At 43.8% G+C, this 21,464-nt stretch overlaps 1 protein-coding gene across 4 annotated transcripts in view; it reads left to right on the top strand.

Moving 5' to 3' along the window:
- The first annotated feature begins 19,344 nt into the window (after nt 1-19,344).
- The window catches only part of USP15 (ubiquitin specific peptidase 15), a 49,199-nt gene continuing 47,079 nt past the window's right edge, over nt 19,345-21,464 (top strand). For 2 of the 4 annotated variants that reach the window (XM_082239541.1, XM_082239543.1), the window contains exon 1: nt 19,347-19,539. In XM_082239541.1, coding sequence (XP_082095667.1) covers nt 19,451-19,539 — 89 coding nt within the window. In that variant the 5' untranslated portion in view covers nt 19,347-19,450. Of the gene's footprint in view, nt 19,540-21,464 lie in introns of all 4 variants that reach the window. The other 2 variants (XM_082239540.1, XM_082239542.1) reach the window with 2 other exon arrangements.

Genomic DNA, 21,464 nt, shown 5'->3' on the forward strand with positions numbered 1-21,464 from the left:
GTTTTCAGTGGTAAAGTGGTCTGGCACCCAGCCCTTCTCTGGTGTCCAGAGTCCTGCAAAGCACTAAAAGTGTGGCGGTCAAACCAAAACAGAAATCAAACAAAAAGCAGAAAAAGCAGGTACAGTGGTAACTCGGGTTACAGACACTTCAGGTTACAGACGCTTCAGGTTACAGACTCTGCTAACCCAGAAATAGTACCTTGGGTTAAGAACTTTGCTTCAGGATGAGAACAGAAATCGTGCAGCGGCGGTGCAGCAGCAGCAGGAGGCCCCATTAGCTAAAGTGGAGCTTCACGTTATGAACAGTTTCAGGTTAGGAACAGATCTCCAGAACGAATTAAGTTCTTAACCCGAGGTACCACTGTATGTGTAAACACAAACTGTCTTATTTCCTAAGTGGTCAAACTACTTCACATACTTTATCTTACCTTAGTTACCTCCACAACAACCATGTATGGTGGGACGGTATTATTCCCATGTTCAGAAGAAGCAGCAATACTGATCAGAGATGGCAGCTCAATCCACTCAATTGTTTAATAGTTGAGTGGAGAACCAAACCCAGGGATATTTCCACATCATAGCTCATTCTCTCAACCACTACAAAGCAGCACTCACTAATTCTGGAAAAAAACCAGAATGAGCAGGAACAAATTATACAAATACATTGAAAGCAATATGAACCAACAGCTCACAAAACAGAAATGAATAGCATTTGTCTGCAGGTCTGGACTTAGCACTGTTAAATGCAATATGACTGATATTCCAAAGTTCTTGCAAAATAAAATAATTTTAAAAGTTTCTTCCCATTTTCCCCTTGGTCTTTCTCCTAGTCTTAGGTTTCTACTTTTCAAAGAGAGAGAGTGAGAGACTGGTGCTTTCTTAGTTCAACTTTTTGTAGAACATAACACAATTGGTGTGGCAACTTCTTATTATAACTATCCACATCTGAACTACTCTGTAAATTTCACCTCAATCAGAAAAGGAAATGACAGGTTGCCGGCAGTGTGTGTGTGTGTGTTTGTGGAGTAAATAAGAGTACTAGTCTGCTTCTGCCACTAGATTTGAATTAATATTTTTTTCATCCCAGTGCATTCTATACTTTGAGTCTTGATGTATTTCTTCAAAGGGGAACAAAAATAGATAGTCATGGTAGACACAATTCTCACCTTAATCATTTTCATAAGAAAAATGGAAGTGCAATGCTAGAACAAATAGAATGAAGAGGATATGATATATTCTCTCAAAACACTAAAACACAGAGCTGCCATTTCAGAAGAAGCATATTAGAATTCACCTGCAAGGCCTTTCCAGCACTAAAATAAAAACCCATTCTTTCCTAAAGTAAAATATAAATTCACTTGTTCACAGTAATTTTAAGTACAGATTGCATTTTATATTGACTATGTTTGACACACCCTCATTGTTGCTTTTCTAAGCATTCAGTTCAAATGCCATGAACACCACATGGAGAACACTGAAGATGCTTCTTTGTGGAGACAGTTCAGCTTGCCAGATGGATCTGCCCGGTCAACTGGAGTTCTTCCACATCCTTCCCAGTGGCCGGATCCAGTTGTTCTGCCGCAAGCGAGGAGTGCAAAGGTGTGCCGTATGCAAATAGAGTACCGACTTCAGTTTCTGCTGAGTAAGTCTAATATTAAATTATGCTAATGAGCGCTAATGTGTCTTGGTAATGCTGCTTCCTTCGTCAGCACCACAAGAGATGACCAAATTAGGATGACTTAAATGGGTTAGAGAAAAAAGCATTTGCGTGTTCCAGAGTTCCCAAGTTCCTTTTACATACTTGGGGAGAGTTTCTAACTGACCAATAAGGACTATCTGATTCCTTATGGTTCCTGGTGGTTCTCCACACCCCTGAAGTTTGGTTGGCCTTCACTAGGGACAGATCCTGCCCTGTGAAACTCCCTACCAATAGAGGTTCCGTAGGAGCCAACTCTCCCTCCCTTCAGATGTCTTCTGAAAACTATCATGTTTAGACAGGCCTTCGTAATATGAATTTTCTCTTTTAACCAATCAGTATTTATCAGTGTTTTTAATGATGTTTTTCTATGGACACTTTTATTTGTTTTATTTTCCTATGTTGCATACTGCCTTGAAATATTAACCGCAGATTACCAGCTGTAGCTTTCTTACGCTGTGCTCATCAGCTTTTGGCTCTGAATACTGTTCCCAGGCAATGTGGGAGGGTTCAGAAGCAAAAAAAGGCTAGGAGCAAACTTTAATTGACAGCAGGTCTGAGCTCCTCAGTAACACCCATCCCCTATCATCATTATTATCAGACAACACTGGCATAAGGTAGACTTGCAATATGTCAGGTGACAGCAAAAACTGGAAGTTTTTTAGCGGCGGCAGTTAGAATAAGATCTAGTATTTAATTACAGTGGTACCTTGGGTTAAGAGCTTAATTCGTTCTGGAGGTCTGTTCTTAATCTGAAGCTGTTCTTAACCTGAAGCACCACTTTATCTAATGGGGCCTCCTGCTGCCGCTGCACCGCTGCTGCACGATTTTTCTGTTCTCATCCTGAAGCAAAGTTCTTAACCCAAGGTAATATTTCTGAGTCAGCAGAGTCTGCAACCTGAAGCATATGTAACCTGAAGCGCATGTAACCCAAGGTACCACTGTATTGATTTAAACCTCCAAAATGTATTTTCTATAGTTAAGCTTTTTTGCCGAAAAAGCATCAGAAACAGCTCAAAAAAAGCTTAAAATAACTATTTTGGGGGTAGGTTTCACCAAAGAAAACCTTAACAATTTTGGTGGGTTTCTTTGCGGGTGCCAGGAATTTTATTTTTTGAAATATGGCAACTGTAGCATAAGGTAGTAGTTGTTTCTTTAGTGCCAACAGGCTAGAGCTACAGTTGGGGATTTGCCTCTCCTAGAAGTTACATTGGCAGTAACTCTGAAAACAGGTCCAGCTCTAGTAAAGATGCAATTGTCACTTATTCTCAAGCTGAATTCCTTCAGCACAGTGCTATATGCATCTACTCAAAAGTAAGCCTAACTGAATTAAATGGCTCTTACTCCCAAGTAAGTGGGGTTAGGATGGCAGCCTTAATTCCAGGAGCTGCTGCGTCTCAGTCTTTAGTATCTCGCAGAATCAGCCCCAAAGTCAGTCTTCAATAAGCAAATGTGAATGAGATCCTGCGATGCCATGAATGTACTTAAATGTGGTTCATAAATCTCAAATTTTAAATTCAACATCTTAAGTTGTTATAAAAACATTTGTACACTGTCAATTTAAATTTAACTTTTAGTTCCTCAATTCTTCCTCACGAGGGAATTCTTAAAAGAAGCCATCGTTGCCGTGTATTTAATTATAAATTACTTTGGCAGCACTTCCATTCTATAATTAAGCAAACAAAGGGAGAAAAAAGTGATCCTACGCTTGCAAGGACTTAGACAAAGCAATTAAAATGGTTAGCAGAAAGGAAATGAGTGTTTCTTACGACTCTTTCAGCAGGAAGAAATTGTGTAAGAAGACATGATAACTCATCAGCAAGAAGGATTAGTTTTCACTGTGGAGATTCATGGTACCATTTATTATCTCTCCAGATACCATTTTTGTAATCTGTAAAGTGTCATTTTAGACACAGGCTTCACAAATCCTGGTGGGTTCTTTTTTTTTATTAAAAAGTTGTCAGATCATAAGGAGCCAGGTAACTCCATCCCATTAGAATGGAGTTCTCAAACAAAGAATTGCTCAAAAGTTTTGAGCCCAATCCAGCTAAGAAGACCCATTCACATAAGCAGATACAACTTTCTGGATCAGAACACAAAGTCATGAATCGGATACATATATGAATCCACATCTATCTGCACTGCACAGCTTTTTAATGGAAGCCCCGTCAAATGTGCAATTGAATGTAGATCTCCATCAACATCCTGGCACAACTAATTATGCCCGAACATGAAATGATGCAGATTAGTTTCCTATAGAAAGAGACACTTCGTGTTCCCCTATGAAACAAATTGTGCATTTATTTATTGATGCAATCCAGTTTCTGCATTATCTGCTTACTTGTTCAGATCTTTATTATTTCATATACTAAAGTTTTGGGGAGGATCACAGCATTTAATATCTTTAGTGACCATGAATATAGTAAATAAGACAGAGGGAAGAGAGGAAAAAAAGTAGAGCATGTTTTTGCTCTTAACCCTCTATGTTTCAGCCCAGAATATAAATCGGAATAATACATATTTATGAGCTCATATGTATTCATAAGGAAGCATTACCTGCTGCCTTAAAATGCTGTTATAAACATTATTACTGGTGTTCATGTTTGATGATGCTCTGAGAGTACCTGAGGAGCACAATAATGATAATTACAAATGGATGTACACCCTGACGCTATCACTTTCCACTGAACCCAAAAACAGTAATTGCAATCCTCACCCCAGGATGAAGGGGTGGGATTTGAAATTAGTTTCAGCGAGGATGTTGTCTAGTACCCTCATCCTAAAACATAATTTGATTAAAAATATTAACAGGTAGGTGATCATCTTTAAATACTCCAAGCTGGGTGTGTCAAGAGAATTAGCAAAGGGGCAACTTTTACCCTTTCAGGAAAAACAATGGGCATTTGCATTCTGAAATAGTTCTGAATTATTTTCCTTATTGGCAAAAGGGGACTCAAGTTTACTCAAACCAGGTGACTGGTTGCTTAAATACACAACTGTGTATCCCCAACACCACAAAAGAAAGTTATCTTCCAAAATGGCACAAGACTTTCAAGTAGAAAGACACTGCAACTAAACAATATTCTGTGGGAGAGTCTTCAGGTTATTTAATTAAACGTGTAACAAAATCTATAGATGATATAAAGCAATAAAGCATCACTAGTGCTGGGGTAACTGGGCCAGTGGCTTTTTTTCTTCTTTCTAAACCACACATAGTGGCATGGCAACAAGCCATGTGGCAGAGACTCATTCACACAGTGAGTTGGAACACAAACAGCAAATAACTTGTGTTGTTAGATATGTATGGCACACAAAATACAGTGGTGCCTCGCAAGACGAAAATAATCGGTTCTGTGATTCTCTTCGTCTAGCGGTTTTTTCGTCTTGCGAAGCAAGCCCATTGATGGATTAGCGCTATTAGCGGCTTTTAGCAGCTTATCGGCTTATCGGATCAGCTGATAAGCAGCTTAGCGGCTTAGAAAAAGGGGGGGAAGGGGGAGAAAACCCGCAGGAACTCGCAAGACATTTTCGTCTTGCGAAGCAAGCCCATAGGAAATTCGTTTTGCGAAGCACCTCCAAAACGGAAAACTCTTTCGTCTAGCGAGTTTTCCGTCTTGCGAGGCATTCGTCTTGCGGGGCACCACTGTATATCAATAAATTTCTACCCCCCACTCTTCAACCCTAAAGGAGCCCATTGCAGAATACACACTGCTTAAGGTGTATATTTATTTTATACAGCGTGTTTTTGTGGGATAGCCAGACTCATGTAACCAACATACTTAAGTATAATTAATGCATGAAGGCGTTAATGCCATAGAGTAAGCTGTCCTGCCAGGCTTAGCTAGGTCATTGCCCCTCACCTTGGGAAGAAATGAGCAATCAAGCCTATAGTTCATCTTCCAGGCTAAACTGCTTGTTCTAGCTTAGCTGCATAGTTTTCACAAGGCATTTTTGTGTTCCTGGGAAACCCAGTCAGATGGGTGGGGTATAAATATAGTATTATTATTATTACTGTACCAATAATTTAGGAACTTTTACCACTGTAAAAGGCCAAGTTTTACTGCCTGTGCAACTTTCAGAAGCACATGAATCTGACCTTTGAAGAGTTTGTAAGTAAACCCTTTTTAACTGACCAAAGGTGTGTTTTTATTCCTATGCTAGATGAAGAGGGAAGTTCTGCAGCTCACAAGGACATATTTTAAAGGTCTAACAGTCTATATGCCCATGTTTTACTTTGCTGCATATTTTGTGATTTTAAATCAATTTTAAATCGCTGCCAGGATTTTCTCACCAAAGCGTACTTCCCCCAAATTTGGATCTTAGAATTCTCCTTTTATACTTACATTTGTTCCTTGAACCAACAGTTTTTAAGCCAACAAACGTAGAAATCTTTCATAGAAAACAAGCATAGTAAAACTGGAGATGGAATAATATTTTTTTAAGGTTCCACGGAAAGAAAAGGTGCTGCCTGTTAAGGTGTTTCAAGGTTGCACAGGGAGAAAGTTGTAGTGGAAGGGGCAAAAAGAGTGGAGACGAAAATAATTTTGAAAGCTATCCTATGAATGTCAAGGTCTAATCCCTTCTGTATGCAGTCCTTGGCATTTTCTACACACCAGACCAAAAAGTAAACAACCCATGAATGAATATTGAGAGCATATAAAAATATGTTAATGATGTGGAGATGATATTCCAGAAAAGATGAACTGATAAATAGAAAAATCAAAAACACTGCAACACATTGGTGCTGGTGATAATAATTACACCATTCTAGAGACACGCCAGTTACTTTTACACATAAACAAGGGGGGGAAATCAATTAATTTTTCTGATTTATAATATTTATAACACCAAAGAAGAAAGCTAACCTTGCAGCCAAGCTTGCCAACTGCAGCTCACAAATTGCCCTAATAAACAACATAGGTTTATTGACCCGTAATCTGCGAACTGCTGGGAGGAGCAGAGAAAGAAGAAGCACCATGGTACATCTGCAGCAGAACAACTGGATGCCTTCATCTGCCCCAACTGCAGCAAAACATGTCTCTCCCTTATCAGTCTCTAAAGTCACAGCAAGACCTGTAAATCTCCAATGGTTTGACTTCACCCCTAAAGGCGCACTCCTTCATTGTCTCCCGAGACAGATGGATGCCAACAAAGTCTGCAAACACCCACTCCAAATAGAATTCAGTATGAATGCGCATCTAGGTATAGGCCAGATCAGGGATCCACTGTCTCTACTCGGCTGCTGCCACCTCCTTGTACATTCATTCATGGGTCACTCATGTTCCTAGGACTGTATATGACATGCAGAACCTGTTGCCTGCTCAAAAAGCTGTGATAGTTTTTAAAGGTGAGCACAGATGGGCAGTGTCATCTCTGCTGGTTCGCTAAAGCATTTCTGTGAACTGAAGGAGATTTGGAACCAGTGTAACTTGTTTTTTCAATGCCCTATCACTCCCTGAAATGCTCCTTTTGTGTGGTTGAGCTGGGGCATAGCCCTGGCTCAGCTGAGGTAGGCATTTCCTGCCAGCATAGTCTCTGGTGAGCCAGGATGGAGAATTTATGTGAGTGTAACTCTGGCTCGGGACGCGGGTAGTGCTGTGGGTTAAGCCACAGAGCCTAGGGCTTGCCAGTCATAAGGTCGGTGGTTCGAATCCCCACGACGGGGTGAGCTCCTGTTGTTTGGTCCCTGCTCCTGCCCACCTAGCAGTTTGAAAGCACGTCAAAGTGCAAGTAGATAAATAGGTACCACTCTGGCGGGAAGGTAAACGGCATTTCTGTGCGCTGCTCTGGTTCGCCAGAAGCGGCTTAGTCATGCTGGCCACATGACCCATAAGCTGTACGCCGGCTCCTTTGGCCAATAAAGCGAGATGAGCGCTGCAACCCCAGAGTCGGCCATGACTGGACCTAATGATCAGGGATCCTTTTTACCCTTTACCTTTACCTAACCCTGGCTCAGCTAGGATAACCCAAGGCAACTGGATCCTAACCTCACCATCCCAGCAGATCTGGGGGTTTGGACTGCGGTGTGCTTAATCTAAAGGGGCGGAAATGTTGGTTTGCTTTTTATAAAAACACAATTATGAGACTGCATGGGATTGTTATGTTGTATCAGTTAAACTGGAAAAGTTGGGTTTGTGCCAATCCAATCCACAATCCACTTAAACTGGAAAAGTTGGGTTTATGCCAAGTTAGTTGCATTGATCAAATGCCCTAATAAACTAAGTTGGATACATTAGAGGGTTGCATTTCAAAAAGCTGTTGAACAAACCAAATTTGTCACAGATGCAGGTACAATGCCGACTTGCAGATTAATGATGAATTGAGCCATTACTCCAAGATACCTGCAAGGATAGCCTTACTGATGGAGTCGGCAGTTTAAATGTTTGCATTAACTATTTGGAGAAGGCTTAACATTTGCAAGTGTATTAGGAATACTACAGTATATTGGTTTAACCTTAATATCTGGAACTATACACCGCTACGCTGCTGTTTCAAACAAATGTTATATCTGGGTACAGGATGGTAATTTGTTCTGGAGGAGTATTTTTTTTAAAAAAAAAATCCAGTTGGGCAGCTGGCAACTAACAGAAGACATGGGGCATAAAAAAAGAAAAATCTAGAAACTGCCTAGATTTGAATTCTAGAGTCCACATAGTTAAGTTCTCAGAACAGGAAATATTTTCTGTTTATATTTTTAACAAAGTCTTCAGATTAACTTTCCATCCACTTCTGGGCTTATTCCAGCTACATAAAGGCAACCCCATGCCATCTGGCTACAACAGATGTGCCAGAAAAAATGAAAATTAATGGGCCAAGAGTACAGAACCCATCAGTACATTGGAAATGTAAACAATGAAAAGTCATTAACACAAAAAAGTAAACATGAAAATAACACGTTAACCAGAGCGAGGAGGGAAACTAACAAAACAAAGCAAAATGAATACTATACTGTTAAAGCAAGCCTTAATTCTTTAGACAGAAAAACAGAAGCAGCAGATGAAGCAGAAAATAGTAATGCTTAGCATTGATATTTCCCTTTAGTTCTGTATGTTTGAAACACTTCCCATACATTTTTTAAAAGTAATCTTCACAACACCTTTGTTATAAGATTGCAGCTAGGATTGTAATTTACACGGAAATCGTTTTCAAGGAGCTCCACACAGAATTGCTTAAACTATTTTAATGAGTGTGGCTCACTTATGTTTTACGGAATTTGAAATCGGAGAAGTGGCTAGAGTAAGAGCCAGTGAAGTCCTGAAGACAGGACATGGACACAGAGCTGGGAAGATCTGAGTTCAAATCCTTTTCAAGTAAAAAAACTTCCCTAAGTGGCCTTATGCAAAAATGCACCTCTCCCTCTGCCACTTTCCTACTTAAGTGTGCATCTTGGAGGAAGGGAAGGATGCAATTACAAATCCTTGGTGGAGGCAATTGCCGTATTTTTTGCTCTATAAGACTCACTTTTCCCCTCCTCAAAAGTAAGGGGAAATGTCTGTGCGTCTTATGGCGAGAATGCAGGCTGTGCAGCTATCCCAGAAGCCGGAACAGCAAGAGGGATCGCTGCTTTCTCTGCGCAGCGATCCCTCTTGCTGTTCTGGCTTCTGAGATTCAGACTATTTTTTTTTCTCGTTTTCCTCCTCCAAAAACTAGGTGCATCTTGTAGTCTGGTGCGTCTTATAGAGCGAAAAATACGGTAATAATAAAACCAGTTTGTTTGTAGTGGGTATCTTCCATATTATATCTAGACATGGCCATATTTGGGAGATCATTCTGATGATATGTTGATGTCCAAGTGGAATCTAAACATGTGTTAGTACATCATTTATGAAGTTCCCTATAACAAGTAGAAAGCTCAAAAAAATGCAAACGTTTGCCTCTGTGCGCCTGGAAATGAACTCTGAAAGTTAAGAATTATAAGGGCTTTTGTTTCTTTGGTACAAATGCCAAAGAGGTTCTCCCCCCCCCCCAAGAAAAAAACATTTAAAGTGATCTTATGTTAAAACATAACTATTTATGCAGGCATAATGTCTCACAAACTTATGTTACACATTTTCAAACTTCATAACCTACACAATAGAGGTTATTCATTTAATATTGTTATAGGCATCACAGCCTCCAAACACCTCTTTTTTCACTTTAACCTCTGTTCCGGAAACCCAGGGGAAATTTGGCCTTCATCAAACCCTCTCCCCAAAACATTGCTGCAGAAACCACGGCAAAATGGCTTGGGGGGGGGGAGAGAAGCAGCGGAAGCAAAGACAGACTCGTGACTCTTCTGCCATTGCTTGTTTATTTTTCATCAGACAGTATTCTTGAACCATCACAGGACTCAATCCATCTGAAGTTAATCATCAATAATGGCACAGTGAGAATCATGTTTCCTTAGAGATATGAGCTTTGCAGGGGGGGGTGTTCATAATTATCTCGTTAGAGTTAAGTGAAGTTTTTTTGCCCTCAGGTGCATTTCACAGTTTGCTTGCACCCCTAGCTTTTCCCATCAGCACAGCTTCATGAGTGTCAGATTCGTTTCTGCTTTTGTAAACACGGGGGGGGGGGCGTTGATGGTGGGGGTGTCTTTACCCCAAGCAAAAGCATTGACAGCTTGACTAAGGATGCAGATGTATTTGAGATAACGCCATGTGGACATGGTTCATCATTGGAAACACGTTGGTTTTTACTAACGGTGGGGTTAGGCTGCATACCGCCCTTGTGATATTTTATATGAATGTGCAGGATATTCAAATGAAATGAAATAAATATTAACAATGACTAGCAAGATGAATATATATAGTGACAAGGAAGCTAGGTAGAGAGAAATAGAACAAGGTGGGGAAACAAGTTTAAAAAATGGCCTAATGGGGGTATATTAAGTGTTTATCTTAATCTAACTTCAGTTGCTTCATTATCATTGTTTACTGATCCATCTTCAGCTTTAATTAAACATATTGCACAGTAAATCAAACACTTCTTCATATAACAACATAACTGGTGACCATCTGCCTGGGCAAAACCTCAGTAAATTTGTTATGTATCCCATACGGAATGCACACTAAGTGAGAAGCTGACTAAGGAACATTGCCCTCTACCTCTCCTGCAGTTCAATCCCTATCATGTTACAGTAATAAACAATAAACAACAACGAAAAACCCTGCCCAACTTTTATTTGCCTTATCTGTAGCTGCAGTTTACAATAGTTGGACCGTTGCTGCCCCCATGTGGTTATCCACTGGCATGGCGGCATTTGCCTTTCCTTAGGTCATGTAAGAATATTGCTGCAAGACTTTCATCATATCATCAGTAAACAGGAATTATATAACTAAGCAGATGGGAAGATTCTCTCTCTTTTTTTTCCTGTGCCGGGAGTCCTACATATTTTATTCTGTTAAAGACATATTTTACTATAGAGGATGAGAGAAGACATAGAAGGGGTTCTGATAGTGGAACATCTCCACCCCCATCGTTCAGCCCAGACACTGAGATCCAGTGCTGAGGGCCTTCTGGCGGTTCCCTCACTGCGAGAAGTTACACGGAACCAGGCAGAGGGTCTTCTCGGTAGTGGCGCCCGCCCTGTGGAACGCCCTTCCATCAGACATCAAGGAAATAAGCAACTATCTTAATTTTAAAAGACATCTGAAGGCGGCCCTGCTTAGGGAAGTTTTTAATGTTTGATGCTGTAAAAGGTAAAGGTACCCCTGCCCGTACGGGCCAGTCTTGACAGACTCTAGGGTTGTGCGCTCATCTCACTCTAGAGGCCGGGAGCCAGCGCTGTCCGCAGACACTTCCGGGTCACGTGGCCAGCGTGACGAAGCTGCTCTGGTGAACCGGCACCAGAGCAGCGCACGGAATGCCATTTATCTTCCCGCTATAAAGCGGTACCTATTTATCTACTTGCACTTAAGGGTGCTTTCGAAGTGCTAGGTGGGCAGGAGCTGGGACCAAACGACGGGAGATCACCCTGCCACGGGGATTCGAACCGCCGACCATGTGATCGGCAAGTCCTAGGCGCTGAGGTTTTACCCACAGCGCCACCCGCATCCATACCGTTTGATGCTGTATTGTGTTTTTAATATGTGGTTGGAAGCCACCCAGAGTGGCTGGGGAAACCCAGCCAGATGGGTGGGGTATAAATAATAAATTTGTTGTTGTTGTTGTTGTTGTTGTTATGATAATGAGGGCCCCATTTGGAAACAATTGATCCAAACAAAAGATAAAACAGCAATTTAGGCTCCATGGAACAGAGCCTAGAATTGTGCCCATTATGTCTTGCATACAAAATAAAACGGTTTGACATTGCAGGTCCCACCTTAACCATCCTACTCATCTCAAAATTACTCTGGTTTTAGTTATCAAGATGCTTTCCTTATTGGCATAGTTAGTAATCCAGGTTTCACAAATGCTATCAAAAACCAGAAAACACTGAGAAACATTTCTGGTTCCACTGTTAATCCGTCATCAACAAATAAAAGATAAATCAACACGAATGCATCACTAGAGCTTGGAGAAAAAGGAAAGACCCAATGGTGATTGAGGCTGCTTATTGAAGGGCCACTTTCCCCCAGCATAAAATGTTTGGTTTTGCATGCCAGTCTATTCCTAAATATTATTTCTTATAAAAGAGATAAACCTGTCTTTGGACTGCTACCACTTCAAGACTGAACTTGAGGCGTCACTGGGTTGAAATGGCCTTCCATGCAAGGAAGCAGCAAATTCATCCATAGAGTTAGAAATGTTAGCAAAGAGAGAGAAAGAGAAAGGAGTCTGCCAGAATCCTTTGACCTGGCCTCTGACATTCAACCATGAGAGCCGACACTGCAGTCCAGAAAGAGATTTCGCTCCTCATGTGCTATTTATGAGAACCAGGCTTCAGAAGACAGTGTTCTCTGAAGTTACATATACACAGCCTCATTCCATATACTAGTGTGTCTACCTAACAGGCAAAAATGCTATTTGAAAATAAGAAACTGTCAAAATCCACTTGATTTTCAAACTGAGCATTTCTATAGCACACTTGCAACTCAGTTTTAAGCATAGTTGAGTCATTAAGGCTGTAATCCTAACCCCATTTATTTTAGGAATAATATCTTCACTGAATTCAGTAGTTTATTTCACTGAAATGGAAAAGAAAACACCAGCTTTCTGTTTTCATCCAGAGTGGAACCTCTTTTATGGTAAACTTCTCTTTAAAGGTAAAGGTAAAGGGACCCCTGATCATTAAGTCCAGTCATGACCGACTCTGGGGTTGCAGCGCTCATCTCGCTTTAATGGCCAAGGGAGCTGGCATACAGCTTCCAGGTCATGTGGCCAGCATGACTAAGCTGCGTCTGGCGAACCAGAGCAGCGCACGGAAATGCCGATTACCTTCCCGCCGGGGCAGTACCTATTTATCTACTTGCACTTTGACATGCTTTCGAACTGCTAGGTTGGCAGGAGCAGGGACCGAGCAACGGGAGCTCACCCCATTGCGGGGATTCGAAATGCCGACCTTCTGATCGGCAAGTGCTAGGCTCTGTGGTTTAACCCACAGCGCCACCCATGTCCCAAACTTCTCTTTACAACATTCTAAATACAAAGCATTCAAATGCAGCATTTTACATACATTTAACTTATCACTTTAAGGTACGGATGTAACAGACTCTAGTACTTGTTGAACTCTGATCAAAAACAGCTCTCCTGAACACACAAATTTCCCAGAAGAGCACTAAAGACCTCTCCCCTCCACAAGAAAACAGCAATCCAAACCAACAGGGCTGATTTCAGTGAATATCTGAATTCATCCTTTCCCTCACGTTTCAGAGGCAACGTGAATGAACATATTCTACAAAATTTAATTACAACTGGTGTTTGGGAAGATAAGATCACACACAGTTAAAAGAGGGGGATAGCTCTGACGTTATCAGCTTTTCCATTCCCTTCTGCTATATGGCAAAAATGAAAATCAATATTTTCTATTCTAATGGTGCAGTCTATGAATATAGCATCTATAATAGCTTTTGTCTGGCATCTATTAAGGAAGAATATCTTAATACTCACACTAATTAGACCCAATTGTTATCTGATATAGCCCGTGCAGTTAGTCACTCGTTCTTTATAGACTACAGAAAAAGAGTAGACGAATAAAGGAAGTTGTTTGCTTCTAAGGAAGACCATGTAGCCACTCCACTCCTTTCTTGTGTTTGCTTTTCATAAGGCTTACAATGACCTGCAACCAAATTTCCTTTCTTTTCCCAAGCTAAGTGATATTTTCCTTTTACAGAAAAAGAGATTAGTGGTTTCTGTTATGTACTGAAGTTCTCACCCTGGGCCAGCAGGGGGATACTGTAGATAGTTCAGGTCCACATATGCAAATAAGGGATCGGAAGTGACGTTCAGTGATTGGATAGTTACAGAAAATGGTTACTGTTGCGTTGTAGTGGAGCTCTATATAAGCAGGCTGGCTGAACCCTTCAGTTCAGTTCTGTTCTGGCCTGTGAATAAACAAGAGCTGTTTGAAGAATCGCTGTGTCGTCCGATATGTTCACCCACAACTTAACAGTTTCTGATATAAACAAAGCTGTCCACCTGGCAATTACGCGATGTGGCATCACATAATTGATAAGTCAGAAGCCCTGCCCATTTGGCAAATGGCATCAAAAAAAATTCCTCACCCCTGGTTTAAATCACACTTTATTGCCATGTCCAAACTCAGAGACTGCATTTTAATCTCAACTTTCTTATGAGGTTAGGAAACCAGGGTCTGATTCCTGGCTTAAAGCAAATCCCTAGCAGCCTGTGCTTTGAAAGAGGAACTCATCAGGGCCACCTGCACTAAGCTCTTTCCCATATGGCAACTGAGATGGAACTCAGTGCAGATGCTACAGATTCCTCCTGCCAAACACAGAATAGGTGAGAAGCAGGTGCTGACCCTTCAGCATTTGCCAGATGAGAACATCAGTACAGCAGCTCATTCAATCCTAATTTCTGCAAAGTAAGTACAGGGATGTGGGTGGCGCTGTGGGTTAAACCACAGAGCCTAGGACTTGCCAATCAGAAGGTCGGCGGTTCGAATCCCCACGACGGGGTGAGCTCCCGTTGTTCGGTCCCAGCTCCTGCTAACCTAGCAGTTTGAAAGCACATCAAAGTGCAAGTAGATAAATAGATACCGCTCCGGCGGGAAGGTAAACGGCGTTTCCATGAGCTGTTCTGGTTCACCAGAAGCGGCTTAGTCATGCTGGCCACATGACCCGGAAGCTGTATGCCGGCTCCCTCAGGCAATAAAGCGAGATGAGCGCTGCAACCCCAGAGTTTGTCACAACTCGACCTAATGGTCAGGGGTCCCTTTACCTTTTAAGTACAGTTCTGCTGATGGCCTGGTGAATTGGGGTGCTTATCCTAAGCCCCGTGCTTTGGAGGGCCCCACACAGGCCCAGTGAGGAACTGGCCGGGAGGAATTTGCTGCCACCCCACTTCATTCCCAGTTTAAAATCATTTTTGTTGCTGCACCAGAGCTCTTCTCTCCCCTTGCTCTGAGGAAGAGTTATTCTGGGCAATATGGTCTTGAAGACTGCTTGTGGCCATGATGCTTTAGCACAGCAGGTAGAAAACCTTAAATCAAAATGCTACTTTAAACTGTTGCTCTAAACTTGAAAGTTTTCTACGTCTTAAACTAAAATGTGGGAAAATCAGCCATGGCTGGTACCGCCCCCTATTTGCAGGTCTGGCCAGTCTGGCTTGAGGTAAACATTGTTAGAATTCCTGCTCCGTGATTGCAGTCATGGGATTGTTGCCTTTCACATGATGGTGTATGTTTTGACTCCACAGAGTGGGAAGTGACAGAGACAGGATGTTTGTATTACTGTGTTCTGTGAAGTGCGACTATTGTCTTTTGTTCTTTTTCTCTTTGCTGTCTGATGCTAAAGAAAGAGAGAGCCATGTTGCAGTGCTCTGTGTGTGTTAATATGTTAATAAAGTGGATTAGCCAAAATGCTGAGTTGCTGAGGTCTGTTACGCAAGCTGCGAAGACTCTGCGGATCCCTAAGTGTGCCGATGTCTGTTGGCATTGGTCGCTGTGATGTTCGGGCAGAAGAAAGCTTTTGAAGCTCCAGAATGATCAACCAGGAGAGAAGGAACAGGCCAGTCGGGCATGTGTCTCTGCCTGGGTCCTACTCGAGAGTAGGACAAGCTCCTGACAAGCTGCCTGGAAGCGATATTGTGCAGTGGTAGCTGGCTGCACAAGGGGGAAGGTGTGAGCGCAGCCACAGCAGCACACCCACGAATCATCTCCATGTTTGCCATTGCACAGGAGAAGATCAAGCAGCCTTAGGAGATAAGGGCAGGAAAACATTTGTGGATCAAATAACCCAGAAAAACATAACTGCAACTACAGGTTGCAGGGAGAACGGAAGGAGGGCATTAGGAGATGAAGGGTATATGCAGAACAACAAGACGGAGAATGCAAAGATGAGAAAAATCCTGGTCCCTCACACAGGAAAAATGTGTCCTTTTGAAATGCAGAGGTTGGGGAGCAGCTGTGAAGCCAAGAAACATCTTGGAGAACCGGTTGAAGGCAGGCTGGGAGAGAGGGAATCCAAGGCTGGCCTGCTGTGAAGAATGGGCTTCTCCTGAGATGTGGATGCTGTGAAATCCCTCTCCATTGAAAGCTTCTGGTGTAAAGTGTTGTTGGCATCTGTCTGTCTCAAGAGACAGTGGAGTGCGTCTCCAGAGGGGAAGTCAAACCACTGGAGAATCACAGCAGCTGCTGTGGCTGCAGAGACCGGTAACTTGTAACTGCTGCCTCCCACGTTGCTTTTGCTGCAGTTCCGAAGTGATCTCAGTGGGGCTTAAACCTGGGTTGGCCAGACGACAAGACTGGCTGATGTGGACCAAAGGGAAGCAGATCAATACATTTGGCACTAGCTTGGCTGCAGGAATTGCAGGAAGGTGTTGTTCAAGACACCACCCAACCATCTCAGGGATTCTACTCTGGATTTGTGTAGGGTTTACGCCTTAGCCTTTTCTTCTCCTGAAGGTATCCCACAAGGCAGATTTAGGATCAGAGGTTTTCCTTCTCTGATGCAAATATGTGCAAATAAATCATATTTCAGCTGCAAACTCCGCCAATGCATCATTTCCCCCAAAGGAACACAGACCCTGGTTCAGTTCCTGCAAAATGCACTCCCAATCAAAACATGTTGTGCTTTGTATCTCAGGGCATGGGTCCTTGGTCACATAATGCAGGTCACTTTGCTGAACCTAAGCAGCTCCAACTATGGTCAGCATCTGTACAGAGACCTTGTGGGAATCTCATGTTCTGTTCCTTAAATTCCATGATGGAAGAAAAGCAGAATGTAAGTGTGCTATTGATTTCATATATTTGTATTTTACTAAGTGTATCTGGAGAATAGATTGTGCAACTAATGCAAAACGATTATGCACCAACAGCTATCAACAGAATGAGAAAACAGAGCTGTGACTGATCAGTAGTGGAGTGGGGTTTGCCTATGATTACTCAAATACCTAGCTGAAGCCAGGCCACATTATTGCTAGTCGTTTGGGCTTGCAGTTATTCCAGTCCTGCAGTTTTCAATTATCCTCCAAGCTTAGAGCATGATAGGGCAGGGAAGAAAGTGTCGGGCACAGGAAGCTGAGTATGAAACTTGCATCTCCTTGAGGTACTGCTTGGCACACAGCAATCTGTCTCAAGAAGCCAGGAAAGGTGGAGAAGGAAACAGATTTGGTCCAGCTGGATGATGCAAAAGAAAGGGCAGTAGTTTCTGAAGGTGTCTAGCATTTCTAAGAGGCCTGTGCTCTTCTTACACTGTAATCTTATGTGCACTTAGGAACAAGTCCTATTGACTAGTGGGACTTAAAGGTAAAGGGACCCCTGACCATTAGGTCCAGTCACGGACGACTCTGGGGTTGCGGCGCTCATCTCACTTTATTGGCCGAGGGAGCCAGCATACAGCTTCCGGGTCATGTGGCCAGCATGACTAAGCCGCTTCTGGCGAACCAGAGCAGCGCATGGAAACACCGTTTACCTTCCCGCTGGAGCGGTACATATTTATCTAACGGGAGCTCACCCCATTGCGGGGATTCGAACTGCCGACCTTCCGATTGGCAAGCCCAAGAGGTTCTGTGGTTTAACCCACAGCGCCACCCGCCTCCCAGTGGTACTTACTTCTGTGTAAACATGGACAGAATCAGGCTGAAACTGTATATAGTGCAGTAAATGTATCTTCCAAAATACGCAGTCATCCCACTTAGAATTTGGCCTGCTGCAACTGTACAAGTGTAAATGGCTCGGACATGCTGTTTAGGCATCCTACAAATGATTCTGGATAACATTTGGTTGGGCCTCATATGCACCATGTGGGAGGAGGGAGCTTTTGCAGTTTATCATCTAGGCTAGAAGCTGCTCCTTTGCATTCCTGTGCACCTGGACTGAGGAATGGTCCTTCTCTGCTGTTGGTGCCATCTCAGAAGGTGTTATTAAATACTTATGGGTTTTTGATTTTCCTGTTGTTGTTGTTTTAAAAAACCAAGCTATTATGAAATTATTTTGAACACTATTTTATATAGAAGTACTGTGGGTCGAGTTTTATGCATTTACACTTTTGCGAACCACTTTTGAGTAGAGGGTATACAAATAAAAGTGATTGGTGTTTCAAGCCACACTTATCTGGGAGCAAGCCCCAATGAAAACAATATGAATTGCTTATCTGTGAATTGCTTCTCACATAGTAATGGGCAATGGCACTCAGTTATATTTTTCATGTTAGAGATTTTATTGGAGGCTTACAGAAACTAACAGCTTAAAGCAAACACCTTGCAAATGGGTTCAATTAAAGCCATTTAAAGTCATTACTCATCCCATTTGACGTCAAGTTTGTCGATATGAACTTCCCTAACCACCTCTAATTTAATTTACTTACCACCACCACTACCACTCCCAACCCCACCACGGCTACGTTTTATTAAAATGCACATGCCGCACAGATATCACCATATGAAGCCACCTTAAGTTATCATTATTATCCGCTTAAAATTAAGAATGAACAGCGCCCGATTCTGCAGGCAACACTCAGATTCCTGCATTCCAACGGGGTTGGACTAGATGACCCCTGGGGGTCCCTTCCCATTCTACAATCCTGTGATTCTACGGCAAGATATGCCTCCTGCTGCTGGCGGGGGCTGCAGGAATACCCCGCATATTACGCTAAAGATCCCACCGCAGCGGCCTCTGAAGCATCACATCCATCAGCAGCTTTAGGCCAGCCTTTTTTCTCGACCCCTCGCCCGATAGGTTTCTCCAGACTACAACTCCCATCAGCCCGGAGGCTTGGGGCTGATGGGAGTTGTAGTCCGAGCCGCCCGATTGGCGAAGACTCTTACCCCCCCCCTGCATCCCACACAGCCCTGCTCCTCTTCGCATGCCCTCCGCTGCCGCAGGCCTCCCGCCCGCCCGGTGGCGCTCGCGTCCCAGAGGCGCCGTCCTTTCCCTCTCCGCAACCTTCCCCCGCTCTTTCCCTGCGTCCCTTTCTCTCCTCTCTCCCCCCCCCCGCGCTGCTTCTGCCGATGGGGTTGCCGAAGTGGGAGGGGGTCGTGGAGGGCGTTTCCCCGGTCGCCGCGCGGCGTCACTCCCAGCATGCAGCGCGGCCCGCTCCTGCCGCCGCCGCCGCTGCCTCCGCCGCCGCCGCTCCTGTCACCGCCGCCGCCGCCTCTCCCGCCGCCGTCACTTTCGCAGCTGCTGCCGCCGCCGGCGCCGCGGGGCTGGGAGACATGGCGGAGGGAGGCGCGGCGGACCTGGAGACCCAGCGCTCGGACATCGCGGCGCTGCTCAAGACGGCGCTCCGCAAGGGCGACACCTGGTGAGGGGCAGGGAAGGGATGGGGGAGGGGGAGGCCGGGGAGGGGGAGAGGCTGGTGAGGGGCCCTTCTGAGTGACAGGTGCGGGCGGATCCTGCCTGCCTCGCCCCACCTCTTTTCCTCCGCCGCTTGGGGGGGGGGAGAGGCGGCAGCAGCAGCCCGCCGCCCTTCCTCTCCGCGCCCCCCACCATCACCACCCCCAAAATGCGCTGGGAGCGGCATCCCCATCGAGGAAGGGGCTCACCTTGCCTCGCAGGTGGCGACAAGGCGGGGCCAGGCGCTCACAGCCGTCCACCCGCCCTCCGCGCATCTTTCCCATGACAGGTTCTGGAGAGAGGCAAGGTTTGTGCCAAGGTGCTGCTTCCCTCTCTCACCTGCGAGAGGAAGAGGCGAGCCGGTCCAGCCGGCTTTCAATTGCAGGCACTTCTTCTCCCAGGTGTTTTCTCCTATTGTTTCAATCGGCCGGAAAACTACCACACACAAAAAAACCACACACACACACACCCTATTTTTTCTGTGTATTGAAGGCAACCAGTGATCGAGTGTGAATGTTTCCTGGGTTAAGGTTTCTCATCCACAGCATAGGCTTTCCCCCAGAAAGCTTACATATTGCAAGGCCTTGTCTTTTCTGGTTGACTGTTGCTTGTCACTTCTGGATTTCCTTTAGGGTTTCACCTCGCCTGGTTTCTCCCACAACACTCCTTTCTTTTCCTCTCCACCCTCCCTGTAGATTGTATTTATCTGCAAACCGTGTCATTGTTTTATGTTTTTTCTTCTGGTGCAGTACTAGCTGAAATACCTGGGAAATGGATCTTGCCACCTCCTGGCTTAATTGTGCTGAATCTTGAAGAACGTTTTGGTATTTGTGGAGTAAGATGTGACTAAACAGATCAATTATGCACACATGGTCCCCCCCCCCCCATTAGAAGAGAAGTTAATCCTGGGCCTTGGGGAAATTCTTGGATTTTGGAGATTGAGGATAACTTTGTGCATCCAGGAGCCACTGTGTTATCTTGGAGCATGCAGAACTGCCAGTGGGATTGTGGCCTAGATATGTGAAGATTTCATAAACGGGCTGTTGTGACTATGTGTGTCATGGCAGTAACATGTATCACGCAGTGACAGTTCATACAAACAGCTGCACCTTGTGAATCCTATTTAGGCAACAAGCACAAGGGTGACTGCATGGAGGCTGTCAGGTGTGTCAGTCAGCCCGGTTTTTCATAAGTTGTTTGAAACTTGTTAAAGTGCAGTCTGATGCATGTTTACTCAGAAATAAGTACCACGGTCTTAAATGGGGCTTAGAGAGCAATCCTAACTGCTAGTCAGAAAAGCCAGGGCTGAATGGTGCAGTGGAGCTTCTCTTGCTGGCCAAAGCGCAAGGTGTATGTAAGCAAAAATGTTGATTTTACTGTGCCAGCTCCTTGCTATTACAGCAAACAGGCCTATGATCAGTAACTGGAATCCAGTGGGCCTTTGTTCAGCTCATCTCTGCCACTACTCTCTTTCTCCTGTTCTTTCAGAGAGTACAGCACCAACTTCCATGGTTATGGAACCGTGTGGAGTGACACCACTATCACATCCTAACCCCTTCAAGTGATCGGGGTTAGGGTTGCTTTATTACTCCCTACTGATAGGTTTTAGGATTGCAGGGTTAATTATACCAATTCATTGGGTTTGTTCAACTATAATTTATGTTACAATAGAAGAAGCAAGTGGGCTTGAGTCTTGTCAAATGCAGGTGTGTAGCAGTTAAACACTTAACCTGTTTCTCATTTGTTTTCTATGTCTGTCATTGCACCCTGAAGTCTGAAGTTTCCTGCATGTTAAGGCCCAGTTCAAATGTACTGTTGCTGCTGGGAACTGGCAACAAGCTTGAGCATTCCCCCTGTTCCCTCTTCCTCTTTTTTCACTCTGCTTTAGAGGAG

Source organism: Podarcis vaucheri (genome assembly GCF_965113315.1).
Source record: "Podarcis vaucheri genome assembly, chromosome: 10".
Taxonomy (NCBI): domain Eukaryota; kingdom Metazoa; phylum Chordata; class Lepidosauria; order Squamata; family Lacertidae; genus Podarcis; species Podarcis vaucheri.